The sequence below is a fragment of the Cokeromyces recurvatus genome, assembly GCF_025118155.1.
Source record: "Cokeromyces recurvatus strain NRRL 2243 chromosome Unknown BX663scaffold_7, whole genome shotgun sequence".
In the NCBI taxonomy this organism is placed as follows: domain Eukaryota; kingdom Fungi; phylum Mucoromycota; class Mucoromycetes; order Mucorales; family Mucoraceae; genus Cokeromyces; species Cokeromyces recurvatus.
Genome location: NW_026251393.1, coordinates 357,969 through 382,230, shown reverse-complemented (window position 1 = coordinate 382,230; position 24,262 = coordinate 357,969). Strand labels below are relative to the sequence as shown.

The window sequence follows — 24,262 nt, the reverse complement described above, 5'->3', positions numbered from 1 at the left end:
CTTTATCAATATATTTGAAAGAGAAGACAGGAATGCCTGTAAGTAGTATACTCCCATATTCTTTTTATATATGAAGAAAAAATACACAAGCTGATATCTTTGTTGTTTTTTTTTCTAGCTATGTTTTATTAGAATGAATACTTTTTTTTAAAAAAAATATAATAAAAAGCATGTTAAACAAAAAAGTGAACTTCTAATAATCATATTGAAGTTGATAAGAATCAATGTAAAACATCTTGATGAAATATCAAAGCATTAAAAAAAAATAGTTCTATCTGGGACTATTAACTTTCACGCATATAAAAATCTTTAATTTGATTGTCAAATGAAACTACTAGAATTTATTTATTTAGGATTTATCATTGTACTGTTACCAAAGCAACAAAACTTTGATATTAACATAGTGAGCTACAAAAAAGATAAAAATACTTTTTATCCAAAAGCAAAATAAGGATGCTAAAGAATAATACAAAAAAAAAAGTACTTTTCTTTCTTAAGTTTGTTTATCAGTAAAAAAGAGAAATAATTCTTCGTTTATTAGAGTCTCATTGATAAGAAGTATTACTTGAGTGTATGCATACAATGGTATTATCAAATCAATATTACTTGTAGAAACATATACAAATATTAAATTAAAGGAAATTTGATTGGTGATTATTGTCACAAAAAAAAAAAAAAAAAAAAAAAAAGTACATACAATATTTTGCAACACATTCAAAAACTTTTTTATTTATTTATTTATCTATTTATTTATTTATATATCTTTATTGTATATTTTGTATGGCCAATAACTATTGACGATAAATAATGACATTAGTTTTAACAGACGATGCACAATCACCGCTTATTGCAGCTTTATATGGACATGTACAAGCATCCATTCATTTAGTTCAAGTTATACTTAAACTTGAGTGGACTATATTTAGTCGTTTAGTTGCAGTTTTAATATTTTTGACTTTTGCGTATATTATTTATATTATGATTACATTGCGTCATGGACGTCATCCTTTAATGATTTGGGAGAAATTAGGAAAGCCAGTTGTGAAGATCTTTAGACCATGGACCTTTGCTCGTTTGTTAAATAAAAATGATCCTTATGCTGCTTCTATTGGTAAATATTATAACTGATATGAAATATCAATACTAACATTCTTTTCTTTTTAGACATGCGTGTGTCTACATTTTCACGTGGTTTTTGCACTGCTATTATGCGGGTAAAGAATAATTATATACATTTACAATATAAAGTTTCTTATTCTCATATAGGATCATCATAGCACACATAATACACAGAAAGGGTATGTTATATAAATATATGTATATATATGTATACATGTATATATGTATATAATATATAGTTAGCTTATACTATCCTTAGTATTCATCCTACAGCTTTGGCTACTTTTGCAGAAACAACAGGAGGCTTAGCCCTTATGAGTAATTTAAAAAAGAAAGATAGAGCTATTTTAAAATCTATTAGAATGGAGGTAAATAATGCTTAATTTTAAATATATTATACATGTGTATTCATATATATATAAATGTGTATCATGTATTATAGTACAAAAAGAAGGCTCGCGGCTTATTGACTGCAAGTTCGGATTATACACTTCCGAGTGATTTAGAGGAAGGAAGACATGAGATACAAACTGAAGTAGTTATTAAGGATCGAATGTTAGATACAGTGGCTATTGCCTATCTTATTTGGTGTATAGAGACTAAAGAGGCGTAAAAACTATAAAATAAATAATGTGGATTTTTTCTTGTGCTGCACAACTTACATTAATTGAAACATTGCCAATAATAGGAATACCTTTGTTTTTTTTTTTGTTTTTTTTTGTTATTCTTTTTCTTTTTTGTGAACAAAAGCACTAATATTGTTCTTTATTTCATAATACCCATTTTCTTATTAAGTCAATAATAGCGAGTATATTCTTTTACATAGCATTTTATGACTGAAAATAATTTATTTCAGTTAGCTCAACTAGTAACTGAATTACCTATACTCATGAATCAGCAACAAAATCAAGATAACTCATCATCATCTTCATCATCTTATTCTTTAGTCGCCAATTTATACCCTAATAGTGTTCAACAATCTTTAGCGATTAGAAAGGTAATACATATATATACATTTATATATATACATATATATATATATGTATGTACAATAATAGGAATAAAGCACTTAAACATGTTGTATAGAATGCTTGTATTGTATGTGCAGTTTGTTTTACTTGTTCAGGCGTAAAGTTATAAAATTGAGTTGATACTTGGGTAGTATTAATGATAATTATTAACATATAGTATTATGGTATGAATTGTAAATGCTCTGAAATACAGCCAAGGCGTGGTAAGAATCTACCAGAGGGAGGACTTGATTCAAGAGCAAAAAAATTATCTTCAAATGATAAGGACGATTATGAATTTACGCTTCAGTGGTTAAATGAGTATGCACATGAAATTTATAGAGATAAACATCATCAAATTATTAAATTGCCCGAGTTAAAAGAAGTATCTCTTTGTAAGGCACATTCTAGCGCACTATATCGTGCCAAAAAAAAGTTCCAACGAAATATGATGATAGATCAAACTCAGGCACCGCCTTCTCCGGCTGATAGTAGCAGTACAGTAATGATGGAAGATGTAAGAATGTCTTCATCATTATTACTTCCACAGCCTCCTCCTCCTCCTTCTTCTTCTTCTTCTTCTTCTTCAATAGTGAATGGAGGGGCATTGGCTGCAAAAATACGAGAAGTATCCTCACAATATACTACATTATCAGCAGACCAACCATCATCGGCTGATTTTTCTACTGCAATAACTGCTTCTACGTCAACGAAAAGAAGACGTACAGTTACAAAAAATATTATGTTTAATAATAAGCCTAATTCAAGTGCATCAACTCCATTACTCTATTCGTCTAATAATAATGATTGTTTTCAACATTCACCACAAAATCATCCGCTATTATCTCGGCAATTCACGCCTAAAATCAAACATAGTTTGGTATTACAACAGCAGCAATTACCTCCATTACATGTACGTACATTCTCATCTAATAATACTCAATATGCACCTAATTTATTAACATCACCAACAAGGACTGCTGCATCGTCTCCTTTTATACCAATATCATCATCGTCGTCATCACCATTCTTACAAAATAATACAGCCAAAGTGATAGAAACAGTATCTTTAAAGGGATCACCTTCATTAAACCCTAATTACTACAAAGAGGGTGATATTTATTACATAAGAAACTTGGCTATTACAGATACTTTTACATTTCAAGATTTGCTGTCAGAAATCGATTTTGCAGGTTCTCCTCCTCCAGGTAAAAAAGTTATTATATCTGATTTAAAAAGGGAGAGAATATTTCCTTTAAGACAAGCAATTCGAAGTGTTTTTAGATACCCAAAAGATACACATGTTGAATTTTATTTGGATCTTTCTGAAAAGCCTTCAATTGATTGGAATAATTATAAATAGATGTAATAAACTACGCTCATATTTCACATGTATCTCATATACTTTCTTTCTGATATTATCGACACATTTTTTGAAAAAAAAAATCATACGAAAAAAAAAAAGACAAATTTAGTATAAATTAGAGATAGGCAAAGAAGATAGTGTTGGTTTAAAGGGGAACAGTATATAAAAAATCACAATTCTTTAGTACAAGAATGGATAACTAATAAAATATATATGCAGCATTACTTATACTGAATATGATCAGGGGAAAAAAAAATCAAATTACAATCAGACAGATTTTTTTTTTTTTTTTTTTTTTTTTTTGTAGAGCTTATTTAGGGACACATGAAGCATGATACCAGAATAAATTCCGATATTGTTGTGACAAGCGGTTTAAAATTGTAATGCTTTCACACAATGCTATCTGTTGAGTATATGTCGATTTGAGTACAATATTATTGGTCTTTATACTCTGTATTCAACTATATATTTATTATCACTAAATTTCTTAGTCATGTTTCTTCGGAGGTAGTATTATCATAAGCATGTTTAAGAACAAGCACCAAAAAGATTTTAATAAAAAAAAACTCTTTATTGGTAAGTTTTTTCTCAAATCAAATCCACTGTTTATCGTTAATTTCGTGTTATAAAGATGCATTTTAATTACTGCAAAGATATTCTTGATTATTTTATTTGTAGTATTTACAAGTTCGTGTAATGGTTTGATATATTCTGGTTCCTAATATATTTTTTTCACTGTTGTCTTCATCAGTAGGATGCGTTTATGTACTATGACAGTATTGAGTGAACTCTTTGCTGTTTCTTTAACAGATATCTTGCTGCTCGTGCTAGCAGAAACGCTGGTGCACTAGAAATATTGATAAAAGTAAAAAAAAAAAAAAAAAAAAAAAAAAAAAAAAAAAAAAAAAAAAAAAAAAAAAGCAGGAGAACCAAATAAATTAGTAGAGCTTCTTTGGATAAGAACAGACTTGCTCAATTCTCCATAGTTAGCCTGTCTATTGATAGACTCATGAAAAGTCATCAGCAGAACTAAACCCGTAATCATCAAAAGTAATATTTGTAGCTATTTCTTTTATTGATTTTCGTCTATTCTACACAGTTAAATATTTTAGTTATAAAATTATCTATGTTTTTTTTTCTTCTTTCCTTCTTAATCTAAGGGGATTCTTTAGTTTTCTTTTTATTGATCAGATCTAGGCAAATTTTAGATGTCTCGTGCTTATTGGGTTGTTACATTTATCGCCTGGTTGGGCTATTTTTTAGGGGTGCGTATATAAGCTACGTCATTTTCTAAATAATATTAAAAATTATTTTTCTCTCTATTTTTTTTTTTTTTTTTTTCTTTCTTTTCTTTTCTTTTTTTTTTAAAAAAAATAATTGAAACCTATTTACAATTACATCCAAAGTTCAACACTTGCTTAATAAGTGCACATCTTAAAAGAAAAAAAATCAGAGGTTTTTTTTAATTTTATAATTTTGCTTTATTAAAAATTATAAAAAAAAAATACAAAAAAAAATAGTTTTAAATTTCGCACAATCTCACACTTTTTTTTACATTAAATTAATATAACTTTATTTATATAAACATCCATAAATCAAACACAAATATAAAAATGTCGTCCATTAATAGACAAGATGAAATGGAAGCAGGAGAAATTGTTATGGAAGGTAAACCCTACAATGAAAATAAAAAACGAGGTGTAGATGAACTTTATGGCTACTATCGTTGTTTTGAAGAAGAAGAAGAAGATCCATTTGCTGAATATGAAAGACTTTCTCGTACAAATAGAAGAAAAGAAGAGAACCGTGACGAAAAAAGACACCGTTCATCGTCTTATCATCGCCGCTTTGAACATAGATCACCTTCGTACTCATCATCTAGAAGAAAACATTCTCGAGATTATGAAAGTAATTATAAGGATAAAAGAGAAAATTCACATGTATCCTGTCGTGGTGATAATAACAATCATAGGCGCTCTAGATCACCTTTAAGGAAAGATAGCGTTATCAATACTGTCGCTAATGATAGTTCTTCTGAAAGTAAAAAATACACTACGACTATAGCTGAAGAAGATAAGAGGTAAAAAATAATAATAAATAAATACATGTGTATGTAATTTTACTTATATGTATACTGTCTGTAGCCGACCTTCTAAAGTTGCAAAAGAAAAAGAAATCCCAATCGTTGATTTTGAAATTGAAGATGAGGAAGAAAAGAAAAAAGAAGAAGACAGACTTATTGAAGAGCGTAGAAAGAGAAGACAGGCTATTTTAAATAGATACAAATCAAGTCTTACCCCATCTTCGCCTAATACACCATCAGGTAGGATATACATTATTTTTTTAAAAAATATAAAAATGTCTTATTCATTTATATGATAGCAATCACTACTTCCTCTTCACCTATTCAAATATTAACCTCTACTACTGAAGAAAAAATGACGACTACTCCATCACCCACGGAGCCTGATATGGATATTGAAAAGGATAGTAATGATATAGATAAATCAAGTGTGTCACCTTCTCAACAAATTTCAGCAGCTGATTATGATCCTTCAATGGATAAAGACCTTCATCACAGTCGTTCTGAAACTGATTTGCTCAAGAAAAAGGATGATCAAGAAAAAGTAATTGAACGTAGTGATAGTCAAGCAGATATGCTTGCTTCAGATTATACAGAAAAATTAGAACAACCTAAAATAACAACTGAAATTGATATGTTTTCTGATAATTTAGATATGTTTGTTGCTGCTGCAGATATTACTGCTGTTGACCAGAACAGCGCTTTAATAAATAATGCAACTGCAGCAACAAATCCTAATTTAACTGATAACTGGGATGATCCTGAAGGCTATTATAACACTCGTATTGGCGAAATTTTGGATAAAAGATATCAAGTACTTGCTCATTTAGGACGAGGTGTTTTTAGCTCCGTTGTCAAAGCCAAAGATCAAAAAACAAATGAAGAGATAGCCATTAAATTAATCCGAAATAATGAAACAATGTAAGTAAATGATGTTATTATATGTATATATGTATGTACATATGTATGTATATATGTATATATGTATCTATATATATATATATATATGTGTGTGTGTATATAACTGATAATTTGTTTAGGTACAAAGCAGGCCAAAAAGAATTAACTTTCCTCAGGAGACTAATGGAAGCAGATCCTGATAATAAGAAACATGTTATCCGTTTACAAAGACACTTTGAACATCGTTCACATTTGTGTTTGGTATTTGAAACATTAAGTATGAATTTACGTGATGTACTGAAAAAGTATGGTAAAGATGTAGGTATCAGTATCAAAGCAGTTCGCGTATATGCACAGCAACTTTTTTTGAGTCTTTCATTATTAAAGAAATGTAATATCTTACATGCTGATATTAAACCTGATAATATCCTTGTCTCTGAATCAAGAAATACTCTTAAACTTTGTGATTTGGGCTCTGCTTCAGATGCTAGTGATAATACCATTACACCCTATCTTGTTTCACGTTTTTATCGTGCTCCTGAAATTATGCTTGGGCTCCATTATGACTATGCTATTGATGTTTGGTCATCTGCTTGTACCCTATATGAACTCTTTACTGGTAAAATCTTGTTCCCCGGAAGAAATAATAATCAAATGTTGAAGCATATTATGGAAGTTAAAGGCCGATTTCCAAATAAATTACTTCGTAAAGCACAATTTACGGTAGATCATTTTGATGAAGATTTTAACTTCTTGTCGAGAGAATTGGATCGAGTGAATAAAAAAGAGGTTGTCAAAAAGATGACCATCATAAAACCTACACGAGATATAAAGACACGTATTTTGGCCGCGACAACACCCAACATGCCTGATGAAGAGAATCGACTAGTATTAGCTTTCATTGATTTTCTTGATAAGTGTTTGTCACTTAGTCCTGATAAACGAATGACACCTCATGAAGCATTATATCATCCTTTTATTACTGGTAAAGTGTAATTTCCTTTACCCACCCCCATTATTTTGTAAGAAAAAAAAACATAATAATAAAGCTTGTTTATTTGGTAATTGCAGTAATAATGGTATTGGTGTGTTGTGCTATAAGAATAATAGTGTTTTTTTTTCTTTTTCCTATACTATGTAAGTGATAATATAGTGGGTGTATATATTTATATACATGTATACATATACATTTATAATTATTTCCTATGTTTATTGGCCTTCTTTTTATAATGCTCTGCTAAATGAGGACGATTATGACGTAGATGACGCTGATATTCTGGATTATAATATAATTGTTCATCATCAGCATTCGCGAAAGATCTGTTTTTATACGAATTCTTATAGTTTTCATTTCTTCTGTCTCTACTATAATTGTGTACATGTCCTTCGCCTGCACGGTGAATAACACTACCATCATGGTATCTATTATTCTTTCTGAATCTTTTCAACTTTGGTTTACCCGCTTCAATCCACATATGCTTTACCTTAAACTTAGTACCCTCATTCCGTGGTTTACCATAATAATGGGATTGTGCTAGCTTGATAATAGATGATAGTATAGATTCATTATTTGAGCTTTTAGCTATATGTTCACGTAAATCTTTCAACATTTGTTTAAATATTAACTTTATAACATCAAAACGAAGCGTGCTGCGTGCAACATTAGCACCTATAAATTTAATAAACTAAGTTACATGCTTTAGACATATTTACTTTTCTTTTCTTTTTTTTTTTTTTTTACCCTTAACATCAGGATCAACAATAAACAACTTTCCATTTTTTGGTTCAAATCGAATAGGACAGTTATCGCCTGTTAAATAAGAACCTCCATTCGTTAGACTGATTGCTTGTTCCTCGTTTTTAAAATTAGAATAAAAATCTAAAAATCCCATCAATAGAATGCCATAATAATTTGCATCTGACGAACTAAGATTGGGATCTACTTGCAACTATTAAAGAAATGAAATGAAATGGATTATTATAAAACATCAAAACTCTTTATTTTGTTTTCTTACTTACTTGAAGATAACTAACAATCAAACAAATGAGAGAATAACTAGCCAATCCTGCAGTTTTAGCAGACAATGGTTCAAATGCTGGTAAATTTGAAACACGATAAGCAGATATTGATTGCTTCAATACCATAAACAAAGGTTTTAATGCAGGATACTCTATTATCCAAACGGTTGTTCTGTGTGAGCTCAAACAATCATTTTGTATGGTAATGTCCATAGAAATAGCGTTGTTATCTGTAGCCATAAGCACTGGTACCTTTGCATTGGCTACCACTTTCATCCTTCTATTTTCAAAAATACCTTCAGCAGCTAATTTTCTGCGAATGAGCTTCAAAGCATCGGATTTAGTGTTTCTAGGTAATACTTCAAAATTAATGTTGATGTCAACATCACTAAATATAGTAAATATATTTAGTATTATTTACAGGAAAAAAAAAAGAGTTGGGAGGGGAAGAGTTAGGAATAAGATAAAATAGAGTGTATACCTTGAAGGAAATTGTAATCCAGTAACATATGATCCAAAAGCATTAATCTTGGTATTTGGCCAAAGTGAATCGATTGATCGTGTCACTGAATAAAAAAGAGTGTCTCTGTTTAATTTTTCATTCTTTGTAGGACTAATATATCTTTCAAAATCTAGTATTTCTTTTGATAACCTATTCACATATTGTACAGCTGTGTTAATAATACAAAATACAGTAGTTTAAAAGAAAAAGATAAAAGAGTTTACCTAGTTAACCCATCCTCTGTTTGCAATGTTTCGCTATTACTCCATGGCACATTCATATTAATTTTAAAAAAATAAAAAAATAAAAAAAAACGAAAAGAAAAGAAAAAAGGATTTTTACTGTAGAGGGTAAAATCTTTTCATTGGAGGCAAACATTTTATGATCTAAAAGATAAGATGCAGAAGAGCTAATTTTTTTTTTTTTTTGGAACAAAAATTAATAATTTTTTAAAATGTAAATGAATAATATAATTCAAGAAAAGAGAAGAATAACAATAAGTTAATAAACCAACTTGCTGAGGAAATCAGTTTATGAAAGCTTTTGATTTATTTACTAATTGTAATACAATTTGTCATTTTGATTTTACACTTATTAAGAGAATAATGATTCACAATAATTTGTTACATTGATAAATGTACTCAGTGATTAATATTTATGACTTCATATTATTAAAATCTGTAAGTTTATATTAATTTAACTTTTTGATCTAAACTTTATTTACATGATAGACTTTCTAATAAGAAGGAATCAAAGGGAATAATATAACTAATTTAAACATGATCAAGGAATTAATTTTTAACAGTTACGTTGAAATAAACTGACAGATAAAAATCATATATGATATCTGAAGGTATTTTAAGCAACTAATCTAAATTAGAATACATAAGAATTGCTTGGATTTACAAATACGAAGATATAAAAAACAAGTTGCAAGATAAAAAGATAATTGTTATTAGTTATCAATGCAATTGAGTTTATTTTTATATCAATTCCAAAAAATCTGATGGTGTCAGTAACACAACTGTTCCTATTATAGAAAGCCCTTTACCATATGTACCATCAAAGCTTAACAACAAAAGAAGACTCAGCTCAAACAATCCTCTAGTGAAGCGAACAAAACACAAGGTTATACAATGATTCCGTAATCTAGGTTCTTCAATCGACAATAGTGATTAATTCTCTTTCTAAATTGCAACAGCTGCAATTTGAAGTACTCATGCTACGCAATTAATTTTATTACCGAAATAAAGGCTCCCTTTTATAAAGGTGAATGAAAAATCAAAATTTATAATCATCAAATCCAAACAGCTAAAAGATGACGTCACATAATGTGTGACTGCTAAATTTTTAGGCATGAATTGTGTAGTATTTTTTATTCTTCAAAAAACAAGAAGCTTCCTTGGCTCAGTTGGTAGAGCGTCAGTCTCATAATCTGAAGGTCGCCAGTTCGATCCTGGCAGGGAGCAGCTTTCTTTTTCTATTTTAAATAGACTAAATTATAGATTTTATTATTTTTATTAATTTGATCAGTTCTATACAACTGATGCTATAATCTTTAATTTGAGTTTTAGAAGTCTATTAAAAGCATTAGTTATGTAGAACTTTATTCTTTTATTTGATGGAAACAATATTTCAATATTATATTTGCTTATATAATAAATACAGGTAATTAAATTGTCTTATATAAATATTATTATTCCTTCAGGGCCAGATACGACACTGTAATAATAAGTAGGAGGCGTTTTCGTGTTCTATATAAATGTAAACCCTCAATAATTATTTGAATATCTACTAATTAGATGATAATAGAAGCTATTATGATATATTTTATATTTTTTTGTACATTCACACCACCTATGCGTATTTTATACTTATTGAGTGATTGTAGTCCTTTTACGTCACCATAAGCTATTTATAATGTGCGTAAAAAGCAAAAAAAATATTATACTGTCTATAATGATCACGTTAAATAACTTGTATTATAAAGGAAATGAACCTAGTGCTTATTACTAATAACATTTTTATTATTTATAGTTGTACATTAGAGGGCTTTAAACTGTCTCCTAGAAGTTTATTATACTCCTTATTATTTGAAGTACGTTATGAGCAGCATACTGAGCAATAGTATGTAATTATATATAAACTGGTAAATAGTGTTATAATAAATAGATCAAGCACTAAAGTACCACTATTTATTAGATTTCTATTATCAAAATTTTGTTATTTGTCACTCTATGACATATTCATCTGCAATAAAGAAAAAATAATCCTTGACTAAATAGTTTAACAGTTCATTCTGTAAACCTGATAAGAAAAATCAAGTTTATTTTGAAGGTTTTATCTTCTATTCTGATTCAAAGAAAACATATTACATAAAAATAGAAAGAGAATATACCATAGTAATTTAGGAATTATAAAAGAAGGTAAGATTCTTGAGTCGTATAAGATTGACTATAAACTCACATGAATACCAATAAATATCATTAATTTTTATAATAAGTTAAATATCAAATATGACTAAAATTCCTAAAATACCAACTGATATCATGACTCTACTGTTTTGTTGTATATTTCAAAACCTTTATAAAAGACTATTAGATATAAATAATATCACGAATTACTTCAGATTATTTTTATGATATGAACATATATTTCTTTCATAAAATAATATCGAATTTAAGCTTTTATCATGCACCTTTTTTTTTTGTTCTCATTTAATAGGCTTAAAGTATTTTCTACCAAATATTATATTCCGTTTGAATAAAAAAAGGGACTTTATTACTATTCTCATTAATTCTTTAGACTTAAACCTATTACGATTCATATATTACATGATGCTGAGTAAGGAGAGAGGCTTATATTATCATGCTATTTATTAAGTTGATAATAGAGTTAAGCCATAAATTTAGCTGATTCAAATAGTAAAGACTCCACTAAACCTTTTTTTTGTGGGAAATTCAATAAAACCAAAAAAAGTCACGCCTTCCCAAACCTTCTACATTCCTTAACATTCTTTTTTTTTTTTTTTGTTTGTTTGTTTGAAATCTTTACTTGTTAAACAACTTACTGCTGGTAAATTAAATAATGGTAAAAAATAGCAACAATCAACGTAACAATTCCAAGAGATCGTTTTTTTCTGAAAAGTTAATAAAAAGCTGACCTGTCTTTTTTTTTTCTTTTTAACATGTTAGGGAAATCATACAATTCTTTTATTACAACAACATTCAAACCAAAGGTAGCAATGTTTATTTTTTTGACGTACATTTTATATTAATCTCATTTAAGTCTATAGTTCTCGAACTTATTAGTAAGTAAGAAAAATGGAATATTAATTTAGTCTAAATGCTAAGCTGGCTTCGATTTTAACAGCGATTTTCAAAATGAAAGCGATGCAATGGATCGTAAGTATAAAACTCTAAAGAAAGGAGTTCATTGAGAAAAAAAAGGGACTCTTTTTTTCTAAATGGATGTTAATGGGATTAGACATTGCTGGATTATATGAAGCTCAACTTGCTAAAGAGAATCCTTATGCAGGCGAAGTACAATATAGGTATATAAGTAAACGGGATTATGCTAGTTTGTGATGGTTTACCAATGTTCCCTTTTAATAGAGCTGAAGACCTTTTCAAATTCATAGATTCATATAAAGAATTTGTAGGACTTGTATATGATCCAAAAGTGTTTGTAAGTTATTCAAAAAAATATGTGTATATACAAATAGAATGGCACATGTATTAAAGCATAATTTTTTAGATGTATCAGCCACGCGATAAGGACTGGATCAAAGACAGCCTAATTGCTCATTTCAGTGGTCAACAGGCACCAGTACAAAATAATAATCATCGTAGACGTCGTTAATAAACTCTTTTTTGAAAACAAAGAACAAACATTAAAGCTGAAGCTTTTTTTTTTTTTTTTTTTTTTTTTTTTTTTTTTTGGAGAAGTTTAAAAGCAATTACAAAAATATGAGAATGGAAATTAAATCCAGGAAGACTTATTAAAGACGTTCTTTATGGATTATAGGGAAGATTTAGAAAGAGAAAAGTAATTTAATCATTTTTTCGCTTGCTTTAATCATATATTATTATTGCTGTATTAACAGTGCAGTACACTCATTTATTCTAACGTGAAATCATTATTCACGAGAATGAATGGTATAAAATTTTAACTGATAATGAAACAAGTTTATTCTATAGTTGCAAACGATATATTCTCACATTTGAATAACCTAAACAGAGCAATATATTTTACTATGGGTTTCTCTTTAACAGCTATATCTTTACTAATTAAAATAATATTTTGCTATATAACTGAAACAGAAGTACAAAAACCTATAGTCAGGTAGTATACCAAGCTTCGACATAATAATTATTCAAAAGAAAAGGAATTTTGCAATCGACAAATTGTGTTACGGCATAGTGATTCTGTAAGTGAAAAAGAATAGAGTATTAATAACTTTTAAATGTGTTCTTATAGCCTGCATTTGTGTATATAGAGCAAAAGAAAGAAATATGATATGCACATAATATATAAAAACTATCTGTTGATAGCCTATTTAGGAATAATATTAATTTTAGAAACTATATGGAACATTTCATTCCTGCTAATTATGTGAAAGAAAAAAAAAGATCTATTCTCAATAGTTACTGACATATATCTAATAAGGTTTTAATAAGCAATTTAGAAGCCTTTTTTTTTTAGGTTCTCGTTAAAAAGATTTGATAAATATTTGAATAAAAACCTAATTTGATTGCCTTTACCAAGATTTAATCTTATTAAATAATATTAGAAAGTTTTATTTAGCAGCTTTCAAAAAAAAAAAGGCTTCTACTTTAGTATATAGGCATATTTAATTTATACATGTATAAATAAAACGAACATACGACATAGTAATTAATAAAGAAACTCAGCAACCAGTTCCCGCCCCGCAATATAATTTTTTTCCTTTCTTTTCCTTTTCCTTTTCCTTTTTTTTTTTTTTTTTTTTGCAATTGCTGCTTTCAAAGTTTTTTTCCCCTTTTTTTTTTTTTTTTTTTTTTTTTTTTTTTTTTTTTTTTTTAAATAAATAAACATATTTATATACAAATATATACATAAACTCTAACGATTAGAGATTAGACATAATCATCTTAAACTTTAAGGCAAGCAAGAAGTAATTAAAAAAAGTAAACATGTCGATTTATACTTTTCTTTAAAAAAAAAAAATAGATGTCAGTATATACACCAGTAATTAGATTACCACCGAAACGCAAACCTAGTTTAGTTCGTAGCCATAGCAATAGTAATAACTCAGTTTATGAAGTATTTGAGCCTAAGGATTGTCTTGTATCTGATACTTTATTTTTAAGCAAATTACCAACGAATATAAGAGAGAGTGATATACGCACATTATTGCAACATTGTATGCCTATTGAGTAAGTTGTATATTACTATTATTATTATTATTAAATTTTAAACTCCTAACCTCCCAATAACAATCACTTAATTATATTAGAATCTCTATCGATAGAGAGAAAGACATTGGGCAGTTACGATTCAGTCATCCTAAATATGGTATATAGACATATATATATCATATCATTTCAAACTAAAATATTCTTATTCTGATCCTCATCATTTATAGCTGATAGAGCTTACTCGCTTTATAATGGATTCACTTTTACTAATAATACAAAGTTAGAGCTTCAAATGTATCAAGATAAACGTTTGGATCCTGAAGCAACAGCTGTACTTTTAGAAATCAATGGCTTACCTGAATATTTCGATGACAATAGATTGTATGATTTATTTCGCCCCTTTGGACCTTTAAACCTATGCAAATGTGTTATGAAAGATGGTGCTTTTAGAGGAACTGCCTTTATTCAATATTTTGATAGCTTTAATTCTGATAAAGCTATATTTAAACTGGTAAGATGCCAAATAATAAAAAAAAAGTCCTTTTATTAATATAATTTTATTATATATGTGTATATAAAGAATGATTATTTATTGGATGGTTATAAGCTGTACGTAAAAAGACAGGGCGAGGAAGTACTTATATAATGAAGTCTTTCTCTCTCTCTCTGTCTCTCTCTCACTTCTTCTTTTTTTTTTTTTAAACACTACTTCAACTAATTAATTTTATATTTATTTTAACTTATTTTTAGATCTGTTGTACCTTTTATACCTTTGAAAGTACATTCATTACAACACCAACAAGAGGAGGTATTTACTTAAATGAAATAATATAATATATAATAGTAATGTGATGCTTTATAGTCTTCAAGCAATAATAGTACAACTGTAGATGATACACAGCACTCTGTAGACATTATGAATCTTTATATTAAAAATCTTGAGCCATATATTACGAATCAAGATTTGAGTCAAGCATTCCGAAAATTCGGTCGAATTGTTTCTGCTAGAGTTATGACAAATCCAGCAACAGGGCAATCAAAAGGCTATGGATTTGTCAGTTTCAGTAAGTCAGAAGAAGCCGCTGCTGCTTTAAGAGAAATGAATGGAATTATGCTGGGTAATAAACCCATTGTCGTTGCTTATCATGAACCTCGAAAAGGAAGACCAAATACTATGATTCAAAATAATAACCACCATCTTCCTAATAATTCATTTGCAAACCAACAACAATATTATACACCTGATCGTTCTCAACAACATATACGTTCTGGTATTTATATGTTAATTTTTTTAAAAAAAAAATGAAAGCTTGTCTTTTAACGCCCCCCTTTTTTTTTCCTTTTTAATTACTTTAGCTAACATAAACGATCTTAGCATGGACGAATTAGGAATAAACATAAAAGATATTTCAAAATCTACAACATTAAATACAACAACTATCAATTTACCACAAAGAAAGGTTCGTATTTTTTTTTAATATATTTCTGTATGCCTTTTTATTTATTTATATATATTGCAGAACTCAGATTCAGTTCATGTGGATCAACAAGCAACCCAGTATCATTCACATTTCGGTAATAGTAAATTATCGCCACAATTTTCCTCTTCGCCTATGTCGGGTACCAGTACAGGTCGATCTCTTGCATCTCTTGCATCAGGCCTGAGTATTCAACAACCTCCCATGTTACAACAGCAAACTACAGTAGTAAATATAGGACATAATGGTCGTCCTACATTACGCAGACGTGGATCATTAGAGTCTGTTATGACTGAATCAAGTGCTAATTTGCAGCGAATAAAATTAGAAGAAGCTGTAAGAAAATGTGGTGAATATGGCAAAGCAACTGTTGATATTGTTGATATGCTTTTAACTTTAAAAAGAAAAGAGAGGTCATTATGTCTTTTTAATCCGGATTTTTTACGTGAAAAAGTACAATTGGCTTTGGATGCTTTAGCTACTTGTAATGATATAGATAATGAAGAGGAAGAAGTGGATAGAATAGAAACTGAGTATATTATGAGAAAGTGAGCGTTTTTCTTTTTCTTTCTTTTTTCTTTAAGCAAATTATTCAAATTAATTTATAATTTTAAGTAGGAACATAGCATCCACTAAAAGAGTATCTATGATGTACACATCGTCACCTCCACAACCCATTTATTACAATAATGAAGCAATGTTACCAACAGTAATAAAAAAGGAATCAAAGGCTATTCCCATTGTAGCACCTTCACCTTCCAATACCCACTTAAAAGAATCCGAGACTACTACCCACCTTTTAACAAAAGAAAACTTACTCAGTAATGATAACAATAATGTAGAAATTACCTCTACTTTATCTGATAAAAGTGATACCAATCATAAGGATATTGAATCACTTTTGAATTCGCTTGAAGGAAAGCCTATTCATGAAAAGAAACAATTATTAGGCGATAAATTATTCCCACTTGTCAAGGTAAGTTATTTGTATTACCAGATAATGTTCATGATTTGAATTTTATTTTATTTTATTTCATTTTTTTTTTATTTTTCTTCTTAATAGTCTACGGGTACGAAACAAGCACCCAAAGTAACAATTTACTTGTTGGATACAGTGGACTTACATGAACTAGCACATATCATGTATGATACCCAAACATTAAAAGCCCGTGTAGAAGATGCTTTCAGTTGTTTGCAACGACAATAATAATAATAATAACAACAATAATGATAAAACTTTTTCTGTCTTTTTTTTCTTTTTCTTTTTCTTTTTCTTTTTTTTTTCTTTTTTTTTTTTTTTTCGTATGATAAGAATTACTCTTTGTATCACAAGCCCTTTTTTTTATTTTATTATTTTTTTCAAAGCTAATGATTCTGTTATTAGGGCATGATTTTTGTTGATTTAATAGTTTGGTTTTTTCATTTTTCATAATAAATACTAGCTCGTTGAAGCCCTTGAAAGTACTGAGAAGGGATATGGTCTCTAAAGAAGAAAGGATAAAGAAGCTTTTCCACAAAATAGATTGGGTTACCATTGGGTACATAACGAAGTAAGAAATGAGGAGCTTCTTTATCTATAAATAATACTTGCCCAGTTTGGTAATGGTTGTTGGGCAATAGTCTGAAGTATAATACCCTTATTATTCGTTATTGCTTACTGTGTTTTTTTATTATTATCAGCATGATGGACACTAATATTGATTTGAGTCGGTGGTTGATAACGGGGAAGGATATAATTTAAGCAGGTTTTGAGTGCCATTGCTGCGAAAATTTGAATAGCGTATCCAATATGCGAGTAATTGAAAAAAAAAAAAAAAGATTCAGACATGACATGAGCTTATTATCTTTAGTGTATATAAAATTATTAGTATGTATACAATTCTTCTCTTTTACAAAGTTAATAATAATAATGTTTTCCCATCCTCCCATTTTGTTTCCCTTAATATAAATATTAATTATTATATATATGTATATGGCATTACCACATAATTTACTCTTATAAACAGGAGGAAGTTTACAAAACATATCTGATTTATTGACGATCCTCCAAAGAGTGAGAAGATCTTGTGACAGGCAAATTTGTATGAGAAGAAAATAGAGACATGTAAAATCGTTATCACCTACAGCGGGTGTTTTCAATAACATAGACATCACGAAGAATTAAACGACGAGATAAATCAGAGGGACACTTTTAGCCATCTTGCAAAATAAGAGCGATATTTAAAAGCAGCACCTAACGAATGACCAGTCATCCAAAGTTGAACAGAATCTGTTGTATTCAAATGATTTTGAATTTGCACTGCCTTAGCTTTGTACAGCTGCTAAAAATGGCACGATATGGATTTACGTATGTCTTGATCACCGAATCCAGTAATACTTGGATAATAACGATTCATAGAATCCTTCATGAACACCAGCCAAATAAAAAAAAAAAGGAACGAGCTATCTGTGTGCTGAAAGGCAGCATTTACTAAAAAAATTCCTCATAATTTGTAGGAATTGTGCCTTTGAAAGCAACAATAATGAACAGAATTGTTTCAGACCAAAAAAAAAAAAAGTATATTACCACAAAAAGGGCCACCTAAAGATTTTAATTCAGATACACCTGCAAAATGTAAGTCCCAACTTTCAGCAACTTGTCTAATATGCGTTTCAGATTTCCCATAGTAATTCTTTGATTCTAGTTTCATCTGGATATACATTTATTTCTAATAATATTTAGTTTTTATTCTTATTATTTCTTGATGACTTGTACAAGTTATGAGCTTCATTAGCCTTTTTTTTTTTTTTTTTTTTTTTTTTTTTTTTTTTTGAATCTCGTTCATATATTAACGATAATAATAAAAAAAAAATGTTTGTGCAATTGAAAGATCAAACGTACGACGTCTGGCGCCTGAAACATGAATAAAAAGATGCAGATATACCTAAACTAGGTAAAGTATTTTGAACAAGTTTAGCGGAAGAATCTGATAAGAGTAATTCTGGTGAACTTGTTAAAAGAAAAAAAAAAAAGGGAGAGAGTTAATAGGGAATACAGTTTTATTTAGTGACCAATATGCTATTGATAATTGAAAAAATAAGTAATTATTACTACGATTATTGCATTTATTTGTTTATATACACATATATGATAAGAAAAGTAAATAGTTTTGTCTAATTTATTAGAAGAGATTATAGCACTGTTATTATAAAGGAGTCTCATCTTTCTTTACAACAACAGCTATATATACACCCATTTTACTAAAATGTTTGCTACTATAAATTAAGCTGATGTAGCTTTAAATCTATTTGTAACAGTTAATTAAATGAAGCCATTTCTAAGTAGCATTATTTTATTAACTATTCTATTTTTTTTTCTATAATAGTCAGAAAGCATGATGATTAAAGTCAATTGTATTTTTATTTTATTTTATTTTTACGACAAAGAATATCAATATTATTTATTATTATTAAGAAAATATTCATTCATAGTATATCAAATAAAGTATACATATATAAGATTAAATATTATATTATAAAAGACGATCTTTATCTTCTGTAGTCATTCGAAGGGTCCTAGCTCTACTCTTATAGTCATCCCAGGGGAAATAAGCGCCACAGATGCGTCTGTGCCCCGTAAAAGCACTACGACCATGTAAAACACGCCAATTGTTAAATATGACGACAAGTCCAGGAGTTAAAGAATTCCAATATTCGTTCTTTTTAGATGTAAGCAAATCATGCCAAAGGAATAAAGCGTCGTAAAATTCATCTAGTTGAGTAGAGCTCAAATGATCCAATGTAGATCTATCATCATTATTATAACGAATTTGATAAAGCTCCCCATTAGGTCCATGATTTAATATAGGGAAAGCCCTAGGGGTAGGGACGATTAAGATGTTTTCATCACCCGCTGAATGAGTAGGAATCAATGTGCTAGATAATGTATGATAGGCATTAGGTGATATAGCCTTTAATTGTTTAGCCACAGAGTATCCATCCACAAAAAGAGAATCACCGCCTTTACCTTCAAATTCTAGCTTATGGAACATTTGAAGACCAGAGGGTTCAGTAAAATAAGTATTATCTGTATGGGCACCTAACGCTAATTGAGTATAAGCAGTATCGGCATGAGCCAAATTAGCTGTAAAGGACCAGATCCCTTGGGAATAATGCGTTTCGCGTAGGAAACATATACGTCGAGCTAATTTCTCTGTGTCTTCCATCGTTGTAGGTACATCTTTAACAAAGGCAATACCATATGTTTCAAGTTGATCTATCCATTCTTTTAAACCCTCATTCGTTTGCATGACAGCCTCATATTCTACAGGAGCAAGTTTAAGCTCAGCACCCCACAATTTAGGGCTCTTATTGGATAATGGCTCAGAAGAGCGAAGTACAGGGCTATAGGAGTGAGTATGTAGCCAATCCCAAGCATAAGTTGATTCGTGACCATCAGGCCAAGTCACAACTAAACCATTTTCAGTACTATTAATAGTAGACGGTTTAATATCTCGAGGAATAGAAAAGGTATTAACAAGTCTTTGTCGAGTTATAGGATGATAACATTGTTCACAACGACAATGGTCTCGTAACCAAAAATGATTATAAACACTTGTCTTACGACTATTCCAGTCAAGAAAGATTTGTTTATCGTTAGCGAGACCAGCTCTTTGAGGTACAGTTCCTGTACCTTGTAACTGTTTTTTAGCATTGAGTTTATGTAAACGTGGTATTGAAGTTGAGAATAATGCTCGAGGAAGAGTAAGTTGATATAATTTGGGAATAGCTGCCATTTTATACAAGTTTGAAACTTTTGACATTTTTGCTTATAAAAAGTAAGTAAAAAAAAAAAAAAAAAAAAAAAAAAAAAAAAAAAAAAAAAAAAAAAAAAAAAAAAAAGATTATACATTTATAAAAAAAAAATTATGGCAGTTGGGGGGGGGGCAATTATTTATGTACAACATTGTCTCACTTCTTCGCAGGCACAAAAAAAGAGAGAGAGAGAGAAAACTATCTTAACAAAGTGTTTCTTTTTAAACGTATATAAAAAGAAAAGCTATACAGTTTTGTCTTTACTGAAAATAATAGTTATTATTTTTAATTTGGTAAAGTGGCTTCTTTTATTTTAGTTTAACATATGAAACTCATTTCTCTGGTTGGTCACAGTTATTTTTTTGCTAAAAGAAAAAAAAAAAAACTCTTTTTTTGCTGGTCTTCAATATGATGCGTTGTTGTTATTGTAAGTGACAAATATTTTTATTTTATTTTATTTTCTTTTTTCTCTTTTTTTTATTTTTTCTCAAAAAAAAAAAGAACTCTCCGTTTTCTCTCATCGTTAGAATAATGTCCTACTACGGAGACAGAGATCGCGGTGATCGTGACAGAGAAGATAGAAGCAGACCCAACCCCTGCAGACTTTATATTGGTATGTTATTTTTTTTTCTTTTTCAATTATAAAAGTTTAATCTTTTACACGTCATTTTTTTTTTAGGCCGAGTTAGTCGCTATGTACGCGAATCAGACTTGAGAGATCTTTTTAGTAGATATGGAAGAATTAGAGATTTACTTTTGAGAGTAAGTCCATCGTTTTCCCCTTTTTCTTTTCTTTTTTTTTACGTGAAATGTTTAATCCGTTTTAATTTAGGATTTCTATGCTTTCATTGAATACGATGTAAGTTTATTTTTACAGCTTTATTGAAATAATTTATATATTAATGTATATTTTTATGTTTTTAAAAAATATAGGATGTCAGAGGTAATTAATCTAACATATTAGTTATAAAATCTTGACCATTTTATGAAACATATACACACATATATCTATGTATCATGTATTGGCCCAAGTTTATTAACTCTTCTTTTTTTCCCTTCTGTTATGTAAAATACATATACATATATATACATATATACATGTATATATATATAGATGCTGAAGATGCAACTAAGGCACTTAACGGTTACAGACTTGAAAATGAAAGATTAATTGTTCAGATTGCTAATGCAGCACGTAATAGAAGTGAGCGTAGCAGCAGACGCGACTGTGATAGTCGTGAACGTGATTATGACAGAGATAGAGGTCGAGATAGAGATAGAAGAGATAGAGGCTCAGAAAATAGTGATAGATGTTATAACTGTGGTGAATTTGGTATGCTATTCTTTTCCCTTATATTAAAATACATTATTGATTTTTTTCTTCTTCTATTATTTTATAGGACACATGTAAGTCTAATATTAAATTTAGCAATAAATAGAAGGACTATTGTTAATATTGTTTTTCTTTATTAATAATTGTTGTTATTAGTGCAAATGAATGGTAGGTTAATATTTATATGCATATAAAATTTACAGTTACTTACTTATTTTAAATGTAATAGTTCTTTACCTAAGGGAAGGTAAATATTTATACGAAGAAAGTACTTATAATGTTATTTTAGTCTAAATTGACCAATTTTTATTTTTCTAAAGTGGTGAACGTGCTACAAGGTTCCGAAAAGGTGTTTGCTTGTAAGTAATCAAGTACAATATATCATTCGTTTTATATATCAAAAACTAAAGTAAATTTCATATAAATAGTGAATGTGGCGAAACTGGTCATAGAGCTCGTGATTGTCCGTAAGTATTCAGTATTTTTCATACATAGGATATGTTATTTAATGAAAAGTGACAAATAGTGATAGAAATCGTGATTCTTCAAGAAGACGTAGATCTCGTTCAGATAGTCCTAGACGCTCTCGTAGTCCTCGCAGAAGCTCTCGTAGTCCTCGTAGAAGTTCTCGTAGCTCTCGTAGCCCTCGTAGCCCTCGTAGACGTTCTCGTAGCCCTCGTAGAAGCTCTCGTAGTCCTCGTAGAAGATCTCCTAGTCCTCGTAGAAGTTCTCGTAGTCGTAGAAGATCTCCTAGTCCTCGCCGTGGACGTTATTCTAGTAGTCGTTCTCGTTCTAATAGCCCCCGTCGTCGCTCAGCCAGCTCTTCTGACAGACGTAAATCAAATAGCGCTGACTCTAACAGAGATACAAAGATGGAATAATAATATTGTTGTTGTTAAAAGTTCTTAATGCCTCAAACAAATTTGTATGACGTAAAATATGGTTGTTTTTTATAACTCAGTAGTTAAAATGAAATAAATTCAGAAAAAAAAAAAAAAAATACACGTAGAAAAAAAAGAGCTCGTTTACAGAATTAAAATAAAAGATGCCCATTGTATATTCATTTGAAAATGGAGATGCACTCTCAAGTGGACTCAATAGTTTCGTTGAGAGAGTATCACGTGAGGCAATTGCTGATCATGGTTTTCTTTCTGTGGCTATTTCTGGTGGCTCATTACCCAAGATTCTATCAAAAGAATTAGCTTTTAATAAAAATGTTGATTTTTCCAAGTGGCATCTCTTTTGGGCTGATGAACGTTGTGTTGGACATGATCATGCAGATTCCAACTATCTTGAAGTAAAGAAATCCCTTTTAAATCATATCCCTCAAATCCCTCAGGAAAACATTTATCCTATTCACGAAGAATATGCTATTAGCAAAGATGCGGAGAAGGCAGCTATCGATTATGAGCAACAACTTGAAAAATTTTTTAAGAATAAGTTACCTTCATTTGATCTACTGTTGTTAGGTATGGGACCTGATGGTCATTGCTGTTCCTTGTTTCCCGGTCACCCCTTACTTGAAGAGAAGACCCGTTGGGTAGCACCTATTGTTGATTCACCCAAGCCACCACCAGAACGTATCACATTAACTTATCCAGTTGTGAATAACTCTAAATTAGTTGTCTTTGTTACTGCTGGCGATGGTAAAAAGGATATGGTTCAACAAATCATTGAGCAACCTGAAAAAGATTTACCTTGTCAAAGAGTTAAACCTGTCAACGGTCATGTTTACTGGTTTATTGATCACGCTGCTGCTGCTAAATTGAGAAAAGAATCGTGCTCAGAATACAAACTGTAAAAAAAAAAAAAGACAAACTGCATAAAAATTAAAAAAAAATAAAAATAAAAATGAAATTTCTTTATTGCGAGGGAAATGTGATACAATAGATCATCTTCTAACATAAAACGATCTTCATTTGCAAAAGAGAAGGCGGGGGGAGGAACAAAAAGGAGAGATATTTTTTTTCTTTTTATTATGGTAGAGCGCAATACATAGAAGTTCATAAATGTAACAAGGTTAAAGTTCGAAAAAAAAGATAGTAAGAGGAAGGTTTATATTATAGCAACACTAAACAATCTTAACAAGAAATAAAGATGACCTTAGCTTTTCACTCTACCTTTGCTTTTTAATAAGTGAGTAAATAGATGATCGTAAGATGTATTGCTTAAGCCTATTTTATTCGTCTTTGCATATCCCCAAAAAGTTTAGTAGGAGTTTAATATGTGTTAGTGGTTAAGGAGAAGAGAATAGTTTAA

General features: G+C 29.5%; 11 protein-coding genes and 1 non-coding gene across 12 annotated transcripts; 9 read left to right on the top strand and 3 right to left on the bottom strand.

Moving 5' to 3' along the window:
* Positions 1–729: 729 nt before the first annotated feature.
* On the top strand, positions 730–1,780 carry BX663DRAFT_503051 (uncharacterized protein). The gene is made up of 5 exons (XM_051526704.1): positions 730–1,111; positions 1,165–1,214; positions 1,267–1,298; positions 1,379–1,487; positions 1,562–1,780. Exons 1-5 carry the CDS (start codon positions 808–810, stop codon positions 1,730–1,732), a joined length of 666 nt encoding a protein of 221 aa, XP_051384622.1. The 5' UTR covers positions 730–807; the 3' UTR covers positions 1,733–1,780.
* Positions 1,781–1,951: 171 nt separating this feature from the next.
* Positions 1,952–3,492, top strand: BX663DRAFT_550293 (uncharacterized protein; the record flags this gene model as incomplete). The annotated part of the gene is made up of 3 exons (XM_051531204.1): positions 1,952–2,116; positions 2,206–2,247; positions 2,308–3,492. 3 exons carry the CDS (start codon positions 1,952–1,954, stop codon positions 3,490–3,492), a joined length of 1,392 nt encoding a protein of 463 aa, XP_051384621.1.
* Positions 3,493–4,852: 1,360 nt separating this feature from the next.
* Positions 4,853–6,733, top strand: BX663DRAFT_323503 (uncharacterized protein). Its single transcript, XM_051522104.1, has 3 exons — positions 4,853–5,575; positions 5,640–5,818; positions 5,878–6,733. The coding sequence occupies exons 1-3, from the start codon at positions 5,109–5,111 to the stop codon at positions 6,501–6,503; spliced, it is 1,272 nt and encodes a 423-aa protein (XP_051384620.1). The 5' UTR covers positions 4,853–5,108; the 3' UTR covers positions 6,504–6,733.
* On the top strand, positions 6,480–7,526 carry BX663DRAFT_503033 (kinase-like domain-containing protein). Its single transcript, XM_051526703.1, has one exon. The coding sequence runs from the start codon at positions 6,521–6,523 to the stop codon at positions 7,472–7,474; it is 954 nt and encodes a 317-aa protein (XP_051384619.1). The 5' UTR covers positions 6,480–6,520; the 3' UTR covers positions 7,475–7,526.
* A 493-nt stretch (positions 7,527–8,019) lies between these two features.
* On the bottom strand, positions 8,020–9,331 carry BX663DRAFT_323489 (uncharacterized protein). Its single transcript, XM_051522103.1, has 5 exons — positions 9,224–9,331; positions 8,979–9,149; positions 8,498–8,885; positions 8,220–8,427; positions 8,020–8,163 (listed from the first exon to the last, which is right to left on the bottom strand). The coding sequence occupies exons 1-5, from the start codon at positions 9,277–9,279 to the stop codon at positions 8,156–8,158; spliced, it is 831 nt and encodes a 276-aa protein (XP_051384618.1). The 5' UTR covers positions 9,280–9,331; the 3' UTR covers positions 8,020–8,155.
* Positions 9,332–10,395: 1,064 nt separating this feature from the next.
* BX663DRAFT_t59 lies at positions 10,396–10,468 on the top strand. Its single transcript has one exon. It is a non-coding gene; the product is annotated as a tRNA-Met (tRNA).
* A 1,553-nt stretch (positions 10,469–12,021) lies between these two features.
* BX663DRAFT_503029 (enhancer of rudimentary) lies at positions 12,022–12,889 on the top strand. Its single transcript, XM_051526702.1, has 7 exons — positions 12,022–12,089; positions 12,194–12,237; positions 12,295–12,309; positions 12,372–12,403; positions 12,486–12,552; positions 12,614–12,686; positions 12,756–12,889. Exons 1-7 carry the CDS (start codon positions 12,087–12,089, stop codon positions 12,858–12,860), a joined length of 339 nt encoding a protein of 112 aa, XP_051384617.1. The 5' UTR covers positions 12,022–12,086; the 3' UTR covers positions 12,861–12,889.
* A 1,160-nt stretch (positions 12,890–14,049) lies between these two features.
* Positions 14,050–17,138, top strand: BX663DRAFT_503026 (uncharacterized protein). The gene is made up of 12 exons (XM_051526701.1): positions 14,050–14,143; positions 14,211–14,283; positions 14,351–14,416; positions 14,497–14,555; positions 14,626–14,909; positions 14,979–15,007; positions 15,149–15,206; positions 15,261–15,669; positions 15,755–15,858; positions 15,919–16,424; positions 16,495–16,852; positions 16,940–17,138. The coding sequence occupies exons 3-12, from the start codon at positions 14,406–14,408 to the stop codon at positions 17,081–17,083; spliced, it is 1,962 nt and encodes a 653-aa protein (XP_051384616.1). The 5' UTR covers positions 14,050–14,143; positions 14,211–14,283; positions 14,351–14,405; the 3' UTR covers positions 17,084–17,138.
* A 39-nt stretch (positions 17,139–17,177) lies between these two features.
* BX663DRAFT_541633 (uncharacterized protein) lies at positions 17,178–18,578 on the bottom strand (the record flags this gene model as incomplete). Its single annotated transcript, XM_051530789.1, has 3 exons — positions 17,178–17,450; positions 18,224–18,346; positions 18,443–18,578. 3 exons carry the CDS (start codon positions 18,576–18,578, stop codon positions 17,296–17,298), a joined length of 414 nt encoding a protein of 137 aa, XP_051384615.1. The 3' UTR covers positions 17,178–17,295.
* A 706-nt stretch (positions 18,579–19,284) lies between these two features.
* BX663DRAFT_503016 (trimethyllysine dioxygenase) lies at positions 19,285–20,708 on the bottom strand. Its single transcript, XM_051526700.1, has one exon. The coding sequence runs from the start codon at positions 20,676–20,678 to the stop codon at positions 19,389–19,391; it is 1,290 nt and encodes a 429-aa protein (XP_051384614.1). The 5' UTR covers positions 20,679–20,708; the 3' UTR covers positions 19,285–19,388.
* A 424-nt stretch (positions 20,709–21,132) lies between these two features.
* Positions 21,133–22,552, top strand: BX663DRAFT_503014 (uncharacterized protein). The gene is made up of 9 exons (XM_051526699.1): positions 21,133–21,283; positions 21,350–21,432; positions 21,503–21,529; positions 21,604–21,613; positions 21,785–22,003; positions 22,071–22,250; positions 22,324–22,362; positions 22,432–22,470; positions 22,530–22,552. The coding sequence occupies exons 1-6, from the start codon at positions 21,202–21,204 to the stop codon at positions 22,079–22,081; spliced, it is 432 nt and encodes a 143-aa protein (XP_051384613.1). The 5' UTR covers positions 21,133–21,201; the 3' UTR covers positions 22,082–22,250; positions 22,324–22,362; positions 22,432–22,470; positions 22,530–22,552.
* Positions 22,553–22,987: 435 nt separating this feature from the next.
* On the top strand, positions 22,988–23,912 carry BX663DRAFT_503011 (6-phosphogluconolactonase). Its single transcript, XM_051526698.1, has one exon. It carries the CDS (start codon positions 23,049–23,051, stop codon positions 23,802–23,804), a length of 756 nt encoding a protein of 251 aa, XP_051384612.1. The 5' UTR covers positions 22,988–23,048; the 3' UTR covers positions 23,805–23,912.
* Positions 23,913–24,262: the final 350 nt, after the last annotated feature.